Below are 18,550 nucleotides of genomic sequence, written 5' to 3'. Positions count from 1 at the left end.
TATGGTGTTATGTTCTAAACTGCTTTGGGGTATATTTCACCTTAGGTGACATATCTTGTTATACACAAAACTGTTTTAATAAGAAGGCACCTAAACTATGTATAATTATTTTATTAAAGGTCAACCGAACACTGTGTCAAGAGATTGGTTATTTTACAGTCTTAGTTTAATCACACCTCTGAAGATGGATTTCATATAATTAGAATAAAAACAAGTCGTGCAAGAGAGCAATAAGTTCTCACACATGACCTTTTACAGGGTTTATTTGTTTTGCTGAAGTCCTCACAATGCTGTTTCACATTCCTATTTTTTATGCAACCCGGATCGAAAGATCGGCGGTATATTGTTTTAGGCCTGTCTGCAGTGCCTGTCATTGTGGCATTGTGTCAGTCATTGTATGCGTGTGTCCCAAAACTTTAACCAAGGTTTAAGTTTTGCAATAATTTTTGCAATATTGAAGATAGCAACTTGATATTTGGCATGCATGTGTATCTATAGGAGTTGCATATTTTAGTGGTGAAAGGTCAAGGTCATCCTTCAAGGTCAAAGGTCAAATATATGGGGGAGACATGGTGTTTAGAAAAGTGCCGTGCATGAATTTGATGAAAATGAAGATTTGTCCTGCATTTCTTTTTAATAAGAGTTTTCTCAACAACTTACCAATCAAAATGTGGACTTTACACAAAGCTTATTTTACATGTATTATAAAAGTGAGGACTTGACATACAATTGATGTACCATAAAATTTAGGACTTGATACAAAATTGATTTGATCAAATAAGACTTTCCATACTATTACTATTTTCAAAATAAGAACTTTATCAAAAAAAATTCTTAGCAATCAAAATGAGCACTGTCTATGCATGACAGTGAAGAAAATGAAGACTTGTCCTGCAATATATTTTTTTTTTAATAAGAATTTTCTCAAAAACCTTATCAACCAAAATGAGGACTTAATTACACAAAGCTTATCTTATTATCATATTGAGGACTTGACATACAATTGAATTACCATAAAAGTGAGGACTTGATACACAATTTGTTTGATCAAAATAAGACTACTCATTTTATTAGCTCGGCTGTTTTCGGAGATAACCCGAGGTATTGTCATTCCCAGCTCGTCGTGTTGTCCGCCGTCAGCCGTCCGCCATAGGCGTTGTGCTAAAACCTTAACATCTCTAAAATCAAAGTGCTTCCACCTACAACTTTGAAACTTCATATGTAGATGCACCTTGATGAATTCTACACGCCACACCGAATTTTGGGTCACTAGGTCAAAGGTCAAGGTTACTGTGACCTCTAAAAAAGCCCCAAAAAAATCTGACAAGCTTTCGCAGCCTAGGGTTAGCACACATTATGCGGTGCTCTTGTTCTCCTTCTATTAAGCTGATACTGTAAAAAGAATGGTACTCAAGAAAGTATTTGTCACATGGCTACTTACTTATCCTGCACTGTGAGATAAAATGATGTAAATTCATAATGGGCTTGAGCTCATTTGTTTTCCATTGTTGATTATCTGACCCTATGTCATGCTGTTCAGGGTCTGACAGTAAGAAGCTGTTTAACCCTTTACCACTTAGATACGTATTTTCACGTATTTGAAGTTGCTTAAAAAGTTAATTGAATTTTAGACCTTTCTTAATAGATTCAAGTTTTTAAGGCTTCGACTCCAAACCTTAGATACTGATTAGCAACAAACAGCATAAAACCTGAACAGAATGCGAGTTGCTTGCAGGCTGTTCTGGTTTTATGCTGTTTGCTGTTTGCACATTTTCACTTTGCTTTTGATGGGGAAAGGCTTAACTAATAATATTAGCCCACAATTTTCTATACAATCCTTATCTGACACACTCTGGTTTCCTGCTTGTCATAGAGATCTGCTTTTGGACTTAAAGTTGCACGAGCTGCACAGAGAGTACGTTTGGCTGCAAGTGGTGCCATGTTGCGGGGACTGCGTGTCAGTGATGCAGCACCAGCCTGCCCGGATCAGGTAATTTAGAGAGACTCTCATGCCAAAATCTGAAATATACTTTAAAGCCTCCCTCTAAAAGATTGGAGCATATGGACTTGGCTTTGTCGGGCTATCTGAATTATAAATTTGTAGAAATTTAGATTGATAGGGTGTGAAACAAGATATTTTGTCTGTCATATTTAATGCAGAACATTACGCCCAGTATGTACTGGTAAGATGCCAAAAGAAATGTTGATCAAAGTAGATCAAACAAATAATCTTATGGCATGCAAAGCAGTAGAAATTTTTATAATCTGACAGGAGCTGCATGAAATCATATTGTATTATAGTTTTGTTAATCACATAGCCACAGCATTGGGATACTTATGGCTTTCAATGAATGAGCAATAAACGGAAAGAAGATTGTGCGTGTGATGAATGAGTGATGGAACGCCTGCATTTTAGGAGTGTAGTTGAATACAATTCAAATAAAGCGAAAAAGGTTATTCACCTTTTAGATGGTTGGCTTACAGAACATAGTTGAAGCGATCAGCAAAGCGCACTCTAGTTAAGCACATGTGACATTCCATTTTACCAGTGAGTGTTTGTTATAGACTACAGCTGCAGTTCGATCCCCTGTCAAGTGTCCACAATTGGAGACTTCCTCCTATGACACTGACGTGGTTGTACATTCCGGCCAGAATAAGAGCATCAGTGTACGTGTGGCGGACATTCAGGTATGTAAAATCTTCATGGATTGAAATAAATATTTCTTTGTTCAAGACTAGTAATCATGCATTTTACTGGTTTATTGCTGATGTTGGCTAATACTTCACAGGAAATTTTAGTAGATGTACTGACAGGCATCATATAACTAAATCAATAAAAAAAACGAGCAAACATTCCAATACAAACAAAGATATAGCAAAGATTATGTGCAATACTTTGTTTTATGGAACAATGTCTAAAATATGTCGAAACTGTGTTCTTCATTTGAAAGTTTCTTTTAAAAAAGAGCAAAATTTTAAAGTCTCATTTCACACTTTAAGCCACATGTTAGTCTCATTTGACTTGTTTTTGCCACATTTTCAAACCTCATTTCACACTTTGTGCCACATTTTAATGTCCCATTACTTACTTTGTGCCTCATGCAAAAGTTGCATTTCAAATCTGTGCCACATTTTAAAGCCTCATTTCACAGATTGCCACTTTTTGGAGTCTCATTTCACACTTTGAGGCATATTTTACACTCTCATTTCACACTTTGAACCACATTTTCCAGTCTCATTTTACACTTTGATCCACATTTCAAAGTTCAGACTCATTTCACATTTTGAGCAACATTCTTGAGTCTCATTTCAGATTCTTTGCCATATTTTGGTGTGCAATCTCACCTGCTTTCTTGCAGCCAGACCAGATGGACAATGTCCTCTGCCTGTTCACGTACAGCTGGGAAGTGAAGTACTCCACATGGAAAATCACGTCCTCCAACCTCGAGTGTGAGGCTCTCCAGTTTGAGTTCTCTGACGTCACGTTGCCCATAGTAACCGCTCAGTTCACCGTGACCAGTGGGAAGAACAGCGTTCCATTGGATAATCCACAAAATATCAAAGGTGAAGTAGCCTTGAGGTTTGATACCTTTTCGAGTTTATAAAACAGAGACATGTGACTGGGTATAACATCATTTAATATTTTAATGACAGCTTATTTGTTTTTGTTTTACTACAATCAAGGGTTATTGTTATTATTCTGCGATAACCTTGTCTCACGGCCTAGATATGATCAGATGAAATTAATTTAATGCTAATTATGCAAGCCTTTAGGAATAACAACTTTTATTACAGGTTATTTCAATTCTACATCTGGATATTACTCTTCTCTATATGATATGATGGCCTTGAAAAAAGTAACAAAACAAAACATACTGTTACCTTATCTAAAATGTGGTATTTAACATTTTATTCCATTTCTAGTCCGCATCTACAAGTGTGGTACCATGGTAACCAACTGCGGTCAGTGCCTTAGTATGGACCCGGAATACGAGTGTGGCTGGTGTGTGGGTGCAAGCCCCACATGCTCCCTGCAGACTCTCTGCCCTGCCTCTGACTGGCTTGACCGCTCAGCTGTCTGTCCCAACTCTCAGATACTCGGGGTACGTGTGGCCATAATGCAGGTGTGTAAAGTTTCGTCCCATATTAGCCTAAGCACAGGCTAATCGGCAATAACGTTTTTCACTTTTATTGAATTTTGAGTTTAAATGAGGTATTTTCTTAACAAAAATCCAGTTCAGGCAGAAAGTGTAGGTTTGGATTAGTTTATGCAGACTGTATAGGCTAATCTGGGGCAACATTCCACGCACATGCATTAAGCCCCATTTTTCCAGAGTGAGAGACATTTGGAAATGCTTATTAAACCCAACTCCATTTAAGAATTACAGTACTGAAATAATTTGGGCTGTCTGTCTTCCAGGGAGTTCATTAGGTTAAATTTTTTCATTTATTTTTTAAATAAGCAGTCCTCATAGGCTTATCAGGGACAACATTTTCTGCCTAGACTGGATTTTTGTTGAAAAGAGACAAATTATCATCCCAAATTAGCCTGTGCAGACTGCATAGACTGATCTGAGACGCATGCATTAAGCCAGGTTTTCCCAGAGACGGACTTATAGAATTGTTTTTTATGAGCCTAGGGTAAGTTACAAATTTGTATTCCTAAAAAAACTCCTAATAAAGTTTGGTATTTTTGTTTCATCAATTCTGTAAGTATGGTCGCACACATAAACTGGTCTGAAAATCTTCTGTATGCACTTGCAAACATTCAACAATAAAACTTAATGCAATTTTCTTTATGATATCAAGATGTCAATTAGAGATTTTTAGCTTGGCTGTTTTCGGAGAAAACCCGAGGTATTGTCATAGCCAGCTTTTCGTGTCGTGTCGTCCGCGTCATGCTAAAACCTTAATATTCTGTCAAGGTTTTGAACATTGGCTCTAAAATCAAACAGCTGCCACCTACAACTTTGAAACTTCATATCTAGCTGCACCTTGATGAGTTCTACACGCCACACCCATATTTGGGTCACTAGGTCAGGTCACTTTGACCTCTAAAAAAAAAAATAATCTGACAATCTTTCATTTATTCAAAAATACACCCACAGCGGAGCGTTGGCACCCGTTATGCAGTGCTCTTGTTATAAAAGTGCGGACTTGACATACATTTGATTTATCATAAAAGTAAGGACTTGATGCACACTTCATTTTATCAAAACGATGACTTTCCCTGCAATTAATTTTTTCAAAATAAGAACGTTTTCAATAAAAAATTGAAGCAATCAAAATGAGGACTTTGCACAAAACTTATTTTATAATCAAAGTGAGGACTTGACATACAATTGCTTAATCATAAAAGTGAGGACTCAATGCACAATATATTTTATCAAAATGATGACTTGCCCTACAATTATGTTTTTTGAAAATAATAAATAACCCCAGAAAACTCGTATCAATCAAACTCAAAACTTATTTTATTAAAATACATTTAGTCCAGACTTGCCATACAATTCTTGGCAAGCATGTCGTATTTATCATTTCCTAATTACAATCATAAGATGGATAGTTATGTAGATTGATGTTGTGATTTAACATGGCTTTCGATTCTGTCATGCAGGAGATGATGCCAATGATTCACCATTAGAAGACATGACGGTAACGGTGGCCCAGAACTCTGCTCAACTAGAGTTCTAGCAACATTCTGACATGCTCACAAACAACAAAACATACTACCGGGTAAGGTACTTGCTGAGACAAAATCTCTGGTTCTCATATGCAATCATTCTTGTTAGCTCGCCTGTTTTCGGAGTAAACCCGAGGTATTGGCATAGCCAGCTCGTCGTGTCCGTCGTCATGTCGTGTCGTCCGCTGGCCGCTTGGTGCTAAAACTTAAGCATTTTGTTAACCTTTTGAACATTGGCTCTAAAATCAAAGTGCTGCCACCTACAACTTTGAAACTTCATATGTAGCTGAACCTTGATGAGTTCTACACGTCAAATCCATTTTTGGGTTACTAGGTGAAAGGTCAAGGTCACTGCGACCTCTAAAATAAAATTCTGACAAGCTTTCATGTATTCAAAAATGCACCCGCAGCCGAGCGTTGGCGCCCGTTATGCGGTGAACTTGTTCAACTTCATAGCGGACGTGGAAGTTATGACAAAGGCTGGTGATGCCCCAGATGCACCAGAAGACATTAATTTTTATGCCCCCCTTCGAAGAAGAGGGGGTATATTGTTTTGCATATGTCGGTCGGTCCGTCTGTCCGTCGGTCAGTCCGTCCACCAGATGGTTTCCGGATGATAACTCAAGAACGCTTAGGCCTAGGATCATGAAACTTCATAGGTACATTGATCATGACCGGCAGATGACCCCTATTTTCAGGTTACGAGGTCAAAGGTCAAGGTCACAGTGACTCGAAAGAGTAAAATTGTTTTCGGATGATAACTCAAGAAGGCTTATGCCTAGGATCATGAAACTTCATAGGTTCATTGACCATGACTGGCAAATGACCCCTATTGATTTTCAGGTCACTGGGTCAAAGGTCAAGGTCCCAGTGACTCGAAACAGTAAAATGGTTTCCAGATGATAACTCAAGAATGCTTACGCCTAGGATCATGAAACTACATAGTTACATTGATAATGACTGGCAGATGACCCCTATTGATATTCAGGTCACTAGGTCAAAGGTCAAGGTCACAGTGACTCGAAATAGTGAAATAGTTTCCGGATAACTCAAGAATGCTTACGGCAAGGATCATGAAACTTCATAGGTACATTGATCATACTGGCAGATGACCCCTATTAATTTTCAGGTCACTAGGTCAAAGATCAAGTTCACAGTGACTCGAAACAGTAAAATGGTTTCCTGATGATAACTCAAGAATAATTAGGCCTAGGATCATGTAACTTCATAGGTACATTGATCATGACTGGCAGATGACCCCTATTGATTTTCAGGTCACTAGGTCAAAGGTCAATGTCACAGTGAAAAAAAAACATATTCACCCAATGGCTGCAACTACAACTGACAGCCCATATGGGGGGCATGCATGTTTTACAAACAGCCCTTGTTATATTAAGTTTAGCAAATTGTTATAAGCAATAGTTACTAACAAAATAAGGACTCAACACACAGTTCCGTATATTGTGCATGTGAGGACTTCAAATACATTTCTTGCTTAACATGTTCTGTCATTTTTTTGCTAAATTTCTTTATCAAATATACATGTAGTTACTAACAAAATGAGGACTCAACACATAATTCCATATATTGTGAATGTGAGGACTTCAAATATAATTTTTATGTTTCATGATATAATTATTTTCTTTTTAACTTCACCAGATACATATATTTGTTAATGGAAGTTGTGAGCATTTCTTGCTTTCTTGTGATGCAGGAGTTTTTTCCCATGCACAAAGAGATATTTGTTTGGCAAAATGTATGCATTTATTTAACTAAAACCGCACTTGTTTGGACAAGTATGGGTCTAAGTGCTCTAACACACCAATTTCATCAAAAGATGACATTTTCAATATGTACTTGCGGTTATTAAATCATTTGCCATATTTCCGAAACAAGAATGAAAGGGTTTGGATATTAACCAAATCAGTCTTGCTGCCGATTATAAGCAGAACCGGTAGTTAAGTTTTAGAAACTTATTTTCAATACTGTCCACTGAGCAATGTGAATGAATTTTCTTGCTCAAAGAAAACAATGGCATTATAAAGCGGTCCAGCTTGAGCCTAAAACCTCCTGATCAACTTCTTAAGACTTTACCACTTTTGGTTAACAGTCAAAGCGGCTTTAATGGCTAAGCACTCCAAAGTTGATATATACATTTTGTAAGAAATTGTCATTGTAACAGTCAGTTTTATGCTGAACTGTTTATAGACAAACTGAAGTTTCAGTCTTTGATCCCAGACATTATGCCAAGTTAAAACAAAAGATAGTGTGAGAGCTAATTTACTACCACAACATATCTAAGTAGTGAAGTATTTCAGCCAGTTGTTTGAAAGGAGTTTGGCGGTGAAGGAAATCCAAGTAGATTCTGTGTGACGGGTGAGGCCTTTAAAAAGATTGTAAATAACTTAAGTTGTTTTGCATCTAGCACTTCCATACTTTGTAGACAGGTACTATACCACATCAGGAAAATGCCTATAGTTTGTAACCTTATATATACACATGTTTAAAGACAGCTTTCAGACCCAGCATTTGATGATGTCTGCTCATTTAAGTGAAAAGATTTTACTAGTGACATTGAGAAAATCAAAGCGCTGAAGGCACTGAAGTTGTTTGTTGTTGTCGTCCTTGATTAGCATGTGTGCATTGCACAGGCTAATCAGTGTGCACAGGCTAATCTTATTTGACATGCATTAAGCCCTGTTTCCCTGAAAGCAGCCAATATGTACAGATTTCAATGATAAACACTAGACTGGTCAATGTCGTCTTACAAGCTGGTAAATACACTCACTGCAGGAGTAGAGCAGACGCTCCTAACCATTCGTCGTCTGCAGTGCAGACAGGCAGCGTAATCATTCCTACCATAGTGAGTTACGGTTCTAAGCGTAGCTAAGGCTTCTAAGCACATACTGATTTGCAAAACATTCTCTGTAAATTTAGTTTTGGCTCACGACTAAAAACCAGCTAAGTAGCTGTACATTTTTTATGGAACATGGTATCTTTCTGAAGTATTGAGTTTGTATTATTTTAGTTCTATTGTAAGTTAAGTGCAATAGATGTATCCACTTTATAGCAGGGTCTGTATTCATGGAAATTTGTTTTTTAGCCTGGAAATGATTTTTGAACTCTGTGTATTTTGCTTATCGTGATGTGTAACATTATTGATGAAAGCTGTTTTGTACTTGGCAGATGATGCTGAGGATGTAGTTCAGTCATTAGGGGGAGAGCTTGACATAACCAGTTCCTGTATCATTTCCTGGCTTATGATGAAGGTGTGCCCTATGTTAAAGGTTATGGTTACAATAAGAATTCAAAGATCAAACATACACAAACTGTGTCCTGCCAATTACACTGAGAGCCTGTCTTCTCTTTCCATGACCACTATCAGTACCCTAATTAAGACCGTAGGCGAGGATGCGCACAACAAATTGTATGTTCATTGATTTTTAGCGAGGCTGTTTTCGGAGAAAACCCGAGGTATTGTCATAGCCTGCTCGTCGTCCGCCGTCCGCCGGCTTCGTGCAAAAACCTTTACATTGGCTCTAAAATCAAAGTGCTTCCACCTACAACTTTGAAACTTCATTTGTAGATGCACCTTGATGAGTTCTACATGCCACACCCATTTTGGGTCACTAGGTCAAAGGTCAAGGTCACTGTGACCTCTAAAAAAAAAATCTGACAAGCTTTCGCAGCCGAGCGTGGCACCCGTGTTATGCGGTGCTCTTGTTTATATTTTACCATGGTTCCGAAAATGTTCGAAAGTTTCATAATGGCACATCATATTTGCTATTGCACAAAACACTTACACTGCCACCTACAATCATCAAATAATGTGTAGGTTCCATGTAACACATTCAACATGTTAACTGTGTTTTATGAACATATATTGTTCCTCAATTAGGTTGACTTTTCTTGACATATGTAAAAAGAGATTAATAGTTCAAGTCCTCACATTGGTTTCAGTGTGTAGATATAGATACATTGTTGAAGTCCTCAAAAGATAAGTTATTAAGAAATTCACACACAAATGCACATACATATATAAATATAAAAAAGCAGACAGGTGTCATTATACCAGTATTTATATAATACTGATATAAAGGCTTTTGTCAGAATATTGGTAGAGTTTGTATCATAAACATTACAATTTTATTGTTTATATTTTGTAGGAATGCTGAAGAGCAACAAATAGAAACCGATGACTTTGTAGAAGATTCATATGATTATGATAATGATGCCGATTACATCTCATCAGAGGAAAGTGACAGTGATTGTAAAGGCACAGTATATCCAGAACGAGACACAGTGAACATATACGTTGAGGAAAGTTTAAATGTCATACAAGGAGATGGAGACAAAGAACAGGTTGAAATAGGAAAATCCAGTATCAAACTAGTGAATGTACAGAAAGAAACCATACACATAGCTACCTCAAAGAATACTAATATGTGTAATTTTAATTAATGCTTTTGCAATGCTTTGCAATACCTAAATATGTATAAAGCCAAAATGAAAACCTCAAGGTGCTTAAAAAATAAGAAAATTAACATTGTTGATAAAAAGCTGCCAGCTTTCATCTCATGTTTGTTTACATTATGTTTGTTTTTGTGCGTAGTATACATTCTGTATCTTAATAGCGTGTAACAACTAGTCCTCCATGGTGCAGTGGAAGAGTACTCGCCTGCAGATCTGGATGTCTTCAGTTGGAATCCTTCTACTGGCTTAGTGTTTTTTTTCCTAGAATGTTGAAATTCAAGAAATGTTTTGATAATACACATTGACAGCAAAAATACAACGTTTACATGTTGAAATTAGTGATCAATCTTATTGCATTGTTATATTATATTATTGATTTGACATATAGTGTTATTTCTTATCCTGAAATATTCGTATTGACTTACCGGTCCAGCATCTTTAAACAATGTACGGATCAACATACAAATGTACCTAAATAGAAAAATAACCTAATCTGTTTAAATAGCTTGGCAAAGTGCTGACCTGTTTTACACAATGAAACACATTTTTTTGTAATATAGGTTTTAAACTGTTAATTATGGTTGTGGTAGATGCAATTGAGTTAGAGGCTAAAAATGGAAGTGGCATGGCTTATATAAAAATTTGTTGTCCAATCCCTCCTAATGTGCAGTTGGCAGATCATCACAACTTGTAAATGAACAGTTTATATTGGAGAATTATGTGAACAAGTTAGAGTACATATGCCTGAATAACATGGTTGTCTTCGTTTAAGGGCTGAGTTTGTGTCAAAGTTTCTCTGTTATGTATGTCATAGGAATGTTTACTTATACAAGGTAATTGATAATTCTAATATTTTTCATATCATTCTGGGAGTTTTCAATCAGCAGTTTTTAACACAAAAATCTTATCTGTTGTAGTTAATACTATTTGTAATTTGAAACCAAACAGGGCATCCCTTAGCTTAGCTTATTATTTTCAATGGCCCATTTTCAACATATTGTTGGTATTAAACTAGTTAAATGGTTCATTTATGTTATACTTTGATCATTATTTGGTTGAGAATAATGGCCTTTCTAGATCACATGCCTCAAAGTGACAGGGTGAGCCTTTAGGCTCAGTCTTCATGGTGCGTCGTCAAACTGTATGCTGTGAACACAAGAGGCCAAATGCTCTGCACAGCTGGGTCAGAAGAATAATTTTGATATCTTAGTAAAACCTTATGAACACTGTAGTTGTCAAATTTTGATTGTATCTTCACCAAACTACTGTAGTTGTCAAATCGTAATTGTATCTTCACCAATCCTTGTCAGAATGTTTGTCTTAATGATATGTAAACCAAGTTCTGACATGGGTCATCTGGGGCAAAAAACTAGGTCACCAGTTCAATAAATATTTTAATGAGTCAACAGAAATTGTCATTTGAGCGATATAGGGCTATCTTGGCCCTCTAGTTTATGTTGTATTAATAAGTAAATCTTTTTGCTGTTGTAAACAAACTAAAGTGTTGAATTTGTTCGAATGAAAATTGCAGACTTTGCAGTTAATCTTAGTGCATGGGCCATCTTTTATAGAAACGATTTTTGCTTAATATGATAGGGATCTATTCATTATGTTGACTAGAAAGCTTTTTGATACATTAATATGTCAATTTTGCATTATGTTGCTTGACGTTTAAATAATTGACCCTTTATAATATCACTTAACTACTATATAATGGTTTAAAGTATAATGAGGATTATTTTTATAAAATCATTTACTGCTATTTTAAAAGGTGAGCTTTTAGAATCATTCTCTGTTTGGCATCGTGCGTCATCAGTCTTTACCTTGTGAACTCAATTTTAAGCCTAATTTGAGCAAAAAAGGGTCAAGATGTTAATATTGACACAATTGGACAAGTTTGATAGTGGGCCATTTGAGGTGAAAAAGTAGGTCACAAGGGCCAAATAAGGGAAAACATTATGAACACTTTAGAAATCACTGTTTTGATTGGATCTTCATGAAACTTTGTCAAAATGTTTTTTTTCAATAATATGTAGGTCAAGTTTGATAATGGGTCGTTTCCGGTCAAATATTAGGTCACTAGGGCAAATTTCTGGAAAACCTTGTAAATACTTAAGAAGTCACTGTTTCGATTGTATCTATACCACATTTTGTCTGGATTTCTACCTTAGCTATATGTAGGTCAAGATCTTGGGTAACAAATCTAGGTCATGCATCAAAACAAAGTTTTAATGAGTGATTAGTGATTGTCATATAAGCAATAAAGGGCAATCTTGGCCCTCTTGTTTCATTAAGTGGAACTAAAACACAGATTAACCAGTTATTTTCTGATGATTCGTATTTCTACAATGTAGTCGAATAACAATTTAAGTCTTTTGTCGATATTGTTGATGCATGATTTACAATGTGTGTATAAAATATTGTCATTCAAGCAAGATTTTTCAATATGTCATGTTAATATTTATATCAAATTCTATAAAATAAAACTACCGTAAGCAATCTCTAATTTAAACCTCTGTGCATTTACTTTATGACAAACATGCTCACTATTGTACTTTCTTTGTACTTAAGAATAGTTGAGAAAATAAAAATCAGAAAATATTTGTGATGTTGTAAGTTATTTTGTTGGTTAATACCTCAGTCACAAATAGACACCGATCACCGTCCGATCAGCGGCCGACGTATTTTTCCGCTCATCTGGCTGGCGACCGGCCGATGATCGCACGGAAACCGGGCCAATTTGTAGCATCGGGCGGCGTCCGGATTAATTTTAAGTCTCACAATTTTACCCGATTTCGGGCCCAGGAAGGAATCGAGTTGAGATCGAAACAAGATCGGACGATCAACGCACGGGTATCGCCCGACATCGGATTCATTGAACGTGTATCGGCAAAAGTAAAGGTATTTCCCAGAGGCATATAAATCGGCCGGCGACCGTCTGATTGCCGGAGGGCCTCCGCACGATGCCCGACGGACGCCGGACGATGCTCGTTATGATACACGTACAATAAATCCGATGTCGGGCGCACGCCGGGCGATAACCGTTCGTTGATCGTCCGATCTTTTTTCGATCTCAACTCGATTCCTTTCCGGGCCCGATGTCGGGTAAAACAAACTGTGATATAAAAAAATAATCCGGACGCCGCCCGATGCTACAAAATGACCCGATGTGCGCGCGATCATCGGTAGGCGCCAGCCCGATTAGCGGAAAAAAACGTCGGACGGTGATCGGCGTCTATTTGTGACTGAGGTTTTAAACTTTGTCACTCATCGGACGGCGGACGGCTCCGACGTGTCCAGTCTTCCCGATGCATGGATATCGGACACATCGGCCGGCGACCGGATAATTTGTGACTGAGGCATAAAGGAAATGGATTATGAATTCCAATATGTCAACAGTTGTGAGCGAACCTGAATATTTCTAACGACCTATAAAAGTGTGTTTTGAATATCTATTTATGGTACACACCACTTCTGCTCATTATTGTCTTAGAACTATGACATGCAGATTTACGCATGTATTGACACACTATTACTGATATTGGGATTCGCTTACAGCAACAATTTTGATTTCTTTCGGGATAAGAATGGTTGAACCCATGGAAACCTGGAGGTAAAAGACTGATTTTAGCAATGTTATTTTAAAGCTCGATTATGAGCTGATGTCAAGCATCAATGGCGATGTAACAAATGAAGCACACTGTTAAATAATATCGATTAATTAATTGGAAACTTTGATCCAGGTGTCTGCGACTATATGTATGTGTTGTCCTTTAAAATCTGCACATTGTATGTATGAAGGTCCTCGCGTTGGAAGTCCTTAAATTGTCCGAACTTTTCCAGTGTGTGATATATGCAAATGAAGGTCCTCATGTTGCATGTAGTTGTCCAGTGTGTGATATATGCAAATAAGGGTCCTCGTGGTGTATGTAGTTGTCCAGTGTGTGATATATGCAAATGAAGGATGTCCTCGCTTTGATGTCCTCATAAATATAGCTAAGTGAGAAAGGTAGTGTTTTCTGTGGTAACTACTGCGTGTATCATATTTTTGAATAGAAATTTTTCTTTCCTATCTATATCTGCGTATTAATAGATTTTGTAGTAGAGAAAGGACAGCGTTATAATGATGTCCTCAAAAACCACGTTAAAGTCATGGTCCCCGGAATGGTACCTATACAAACATGTGTGCGTGTGTGCGTGCGGGTGTTTGTCAGCGCCGGCATGTGTGTGTGTGCGTGAGTGTGTGTGAGTTTGCGTGTGTGTGAGTTTTTTGTGCGTGTGTAGGCGCGCGTATATGTCCCGGTGTTTTGTGAAAATATATAAAACATCTAAAGGGACAAAGAAAAAAATAACAGAACTACATTACACATAGTGGAACATACATAAGATACAACAACCAAACATGTTGAAAACTCTTTTGGACAAAAAGAATAAAATTGGTAATTCGTTTGTATTCGCGAAAGCGTGGTTGCTTGCATGTAGCCATGCATATGTGTGTTTTACTGTGTGTGTGTGTGTGTGTGTGTGTGTGTAAAGCTGATTAATTTTTCACCAAAAAAATAATAATGTGTAGTGTGTACGCCTGTTTGTTGATGAAATGTGATTGTTAACAAGTATATGCTCACTTTCGCGCATGTGTGTGTGTGTGTGCGTGTGTGTGCGTGCGTTCATGCGTTTGTGTGTATGCGTGTGTGTGTGTTTTTGTGTGCGCGTGTAAGCGTGCGTGTATGTCGCGGTATCTTGTGAAATATATAATACACATAAAGGAACAACGAAAAAAATATTAACAAACAGAACAACATTAAACATAGTCGAAAAAAACATAAGGTACTACAACCCAACATGTTGAAAACTATTTTTTGAGAAAAAGGGATTTCGTTTGTGTTCGAGATAGCGTGATTGCTTGCATGTATGCATGCATTTGTGTGTTTTACTGTGTGTGTAAAAGTGATTCATTTTACACCAAAAAGGAAAAGGCATTACAGCAATAAAACAGCAATGTACAAGAAAACACATCCGAGCGTGACATATAGTTTTGAAAGATATTCAACACATTTTTTTAGATGTGATTGTTAACAAGTATATGCTCACTTTCGCGCATGTGTTTGTGTGTGTGTGTTTGTGTGTGTGTGCGTGCGTGCGTGCGTGTGTGTGTGTGTGTGTGCGTGCGTTTATGCGTTAGTGTGTATGCGTGTGTGTGCGTGTGTTTTTTGTGTGCGCGTGTAAGCGTGCGTGTATGTCCAGGTATCTTGTGGAATATATAATACACATAAAGAAACAACGAAAAAAATATTAACAAACAGAACAACATTAAACATAGTCGAAAAAAACAACATAAGGTACAACAACCAAACATGTTGAAAACTAATTTTTTTTGAAAAAAAGTAGTTCGTGTGTGTTCGAGATAGCGTGATTGCTTGCATGTATGCATGTATTTGTGTGTTTTACTGTGTGCGTAAAAGTGATTCATTTTACACCAAAAAGGAAAAGGCATTACAGCAACAATACAGCAATGTACAAGAAAACAAATCCGAGCGTGACATATAGTATTGCATGAGATACAACACATTTTTTTAAGAATAAGTTTTTCCGATCAAGTGAAAATTTCAAGTTTAAGTGAAATGAACGTGTTAAGTTCGTTGTTGGCATTTTCACAATTGTAACAAAGAATAAGTTTGAGCAATAAATAAGTAAACGAACCATTTGGTTTTACTATCAACTATCACTATTTGTTGGACAAAAGTTATTTTATCTACCAGCCATAGACGCATTAATAACGCAAATCATTTCAGAGGGTAATACATATTAATAAATAATAGATAAGTAAAAGAACCATTTGGTTTTACTATCAACTATCACTAGTTGCTGGACAAAAAATATTTTATCTACCAGCCATAGACGCATTAATAAGGCAAATCATTTCAGAGGGTAATACAAACAAACAACTTATATAAACTTTTTAAAAAGAGTTCATTCATCTATCTTTTGTGTGTGTACGTGCATAATGCATCCACCACTATACTACTGATTAATAATGTAAAAGCAGTAGTTGCCTCTACCGGCTATAGTAAGATTAAACAAGAGACACAAACACGGTACAGGCGTGCATTAGAAACGTACAATCCGTTTTTGTTGTTTTAACATAAAAGATTTAACTAATTTACAACCAAAAATTATTGAATCTATTTATGAAAGGAATAGATTCATCTATTTGGTTTTGTAATGTTATAGATATCGTGGGGACTTTATTATATTAGAATATCTTTGTAAGAAAAATCTATTGTATAGTGTATCGTTCAATTTAATTTTGTTTACGGTATGTTGGGTTCAAAAACAATACAGCTTAGACTCTATTGTGTATGCTTCCTTTTAGATGTAATTGTTATATTACATAGTTAACGGGGATTTAAGTTACAATACGCAGAAAAGAATGGTGTATAAAAAGCTACTAAAAAAATCAATCAATAACAGCGATTGTTTCGAATGAAAAACCCAACAGTAAGTGCGGTTATAAAAACATCGTTAAAGTTCATTTACGTTTTGCGGTTTTCACGCCCCCTTTAAATGAACATATAGTTTTTTTTTAAATCCCACAAGTCGGCAAGTCTAGCACGAAAATGAAAAACTAGATAAGCCTCATGGGTATAAAATTTCAATGATAGTTAATAATTATTAATAACTCTGTTAGTATAAAAAGTATATGTATTGATTGTATTAATTGTTTGCGTACTTATAAATTGTAAACCTAAATGTGTACTGGTTATTCAACACGACATCAAGCAAAGTATAATTTTACCGATAAGAGACAATTAAATTAGTGTTCCTCCGAGTAGAATCGTTTTTATCGCCCTCTCGTTGCGCGGTCTGCACGTCATATACAATGTTCAACTGTGAAAATCTCGTGGAGCGTTTCTGGTTTATGGACACAGTGTTTGTAAAAGAAAAGAGATCACATTTTCAATACTGGTTTAAGTGCTAGGCCATGGTAGATCCAGCCAGTACTGGTATTGGTCTTGGTTGACTTTGTGTACTATCTCGTTGACGTCGCGGTAGTACACATTTCTCTCGCGTGACCAGGTCGACACGACTATGTCTCTCTGCTTCTTCCTAACGCAAGCAAGTATTGTGGTATTGCGCTTTGTAAGGTGATCATTCACATACACCGGGTCTTTTAGTGTTCGCAAGGCGTTTGCGTTTCTCATTATTTTGGTTTTTGTCATTCTCGAGATCATTTTCATGATTATTGGTCGGCTTTTTCGAGAGTTGAACGGCCCTATTCTATGAGCAATGTCAATGTCGTCGCGATTTAGTTTAAATTCTGTGATGTGTCGATTGAGGAGTTCTATTACTTTGTCAGCAGTTTCCAGGGTAGTTTCGTTTTCCTTGTCCTGTAATCCATCTATCTTAATATTGCTGCGTTTGCTATACTGCTCAATATCGTTGAACCTGAAATCGTTTGCAGTTTCCTTAGCTTTGATGGTCCGCTTCAGCATTTCATTTTCATCCTCTTTATCTTTCAGTCTCAGGTTCATGTCTTCTATCTGCTTCGATAGTTTGTTGTTCGTTTCCGCCTTCTCAAAAATTTCGCTCTCAAGAATTTCCACTCTTAAGGTTATTGAGCCTAAGAGCTCGTCTTTCAATTGGCTAACGATATCTTTTATCATGGTTTTAAGTTCTGTGCTATCTTTCGTAAGAACATTATAAAGTTAAATGTTTATTTCTTTTAGTTCTTTCATCACAATGTTTTCCGTTTGGTTAAATTCCTGGTCTTTTGATTTTTGCTTTTTCTTTGATTGTTTCACTTGTGTTTCATCGTTCAAACTTGTATCTGTTTCACCTACGCTACTCAAACTTCCTGCATGTCGGTTGCGTTTATCACCTGCTTTTGGATACGGCTTAGGGTTAAGTTCAACATCACATTGTTCTCCCTTTTCTGAATTTGCTTTGTCATTCATGTCTGCAAGTATTTTCTCTTAACTTCTATATAATTTACTTATTGCTGTCTTTTCTTTTTTGCGCAGTATACTTCTACAGTTTCATCATGTGGATAGCTTAGGTATTGTTTGTTACGTGCGGCATCAATTATGCACGGGAAAAAAATGGCGGCACCCATTACACGTTTATGAAAAGTTTATCATGTTTATTTACTTAGTATTAAGTTTTAATATGCGTTCATATAGCTAACAAACTGTTACCGTTTTCTTACTGATTTAAAAAATCCATTTTCCAATATTATCCGAAGTTTATTTTAATTGTTTAATTGATTTTAACACTCATCTCTTTTCTCGTGCTTTCGACATACAGGGAGATCACCACCTCTATCCCCTCTATACTATATGAACAAGTTATTATAATGCATTTGTAAAAGTTTAGTTCAACACTGTACCAAAGACA

At 36.6% G+C, this 18,550-nt stretch overlaps 1 protein-coding gene across 3 annotated transcripts; it reads left to right on the top strand.

Annotated features, from left to right (window-relative positions):
* The first annotated feature begins 1,862 nt into the window (after positions 1-1,862).
* On the top strand, positions 1,863-11,618 carry LOC127854256 (plexin-A2-like). Of its 3 annotated transcripts, none has more exons than XM_052389278.1 (7): positions 1,863-1,990; positions 2,566-2,688; positions 3,360-3,564; positions 3,925-4,124; positions 5,618-5,736; positions 8,870-8,952; positions 9,850-11,618. In XM_052389278.1, the coding sequence occupies exons 1-5, from the start codon at positions 1,940-1,942 to the stop codon at positions 5,642-5,644; spliced, it is 606 nt and encodes a 201-aa protein (XP_052245238.1). In that variant the 5' UTR covers positions 1,863-1,939; the 3' UTR covers positions 5,645-5,736; positions 8,870-8,952; positions 9,850-11,618. The 3 variants fall into 3 exon arrangements, with proteins under 3 accessions (XP_052245238.1, XP_052245239.1, XP_052245237.1); XM_052389279.1 differs by having other exon boundaries at positions 8,870-8,970; XM_052389277.1 differs by lacking the exon at positions 8,870-8,952.
* The last annotated feature ends 6,932 nt before the right edge of the window (positions 11,619-18,550 follow it).

This window comes from Dreissena polymorpha, chromosome 12 (assembly GCF_020536995.1).
Source record: "Dreissena polymorpha isolate Duluth1 chromosome 12, UMN_Dpol_1.0, whole genome shotgun sequence".
Classification (NCBI taxonomy): domain Eukaryota; kingdom Metazoa; phylum Mollusca; class Bivalvia; order Myida; family Dreissenidae; genus Dreissena; species Dreissena polymorpha.
This window is presented reverse-complemented; position numbering and strand designations above follow the sequence as displayed.

Bases quoted from the DNA above. Each gene is read 5' to 3' on its own strand.
- LOC127854256 (XM_052389277.1), top strand. From the start codon at position 1,940: ATGTTGCGGGGACTGCGTGTCAGTGATGCAGCACCAGCCTGCCCGGAT. The intron at 2,689-3,359 runs GTATGTAAAATC...GCTTTCTTGCAG, and splicing joins TACGTGTGGCGGACATTCAG to CCAGACCAGATGGACAATGT. The intron at 4,125-5,617 runs GTGTGTAAAGTT...TCTGTCATGCAG, and splicing joins TACGTGTGGCCATAATGCAG to GAGATGATGCCAATGATTCA.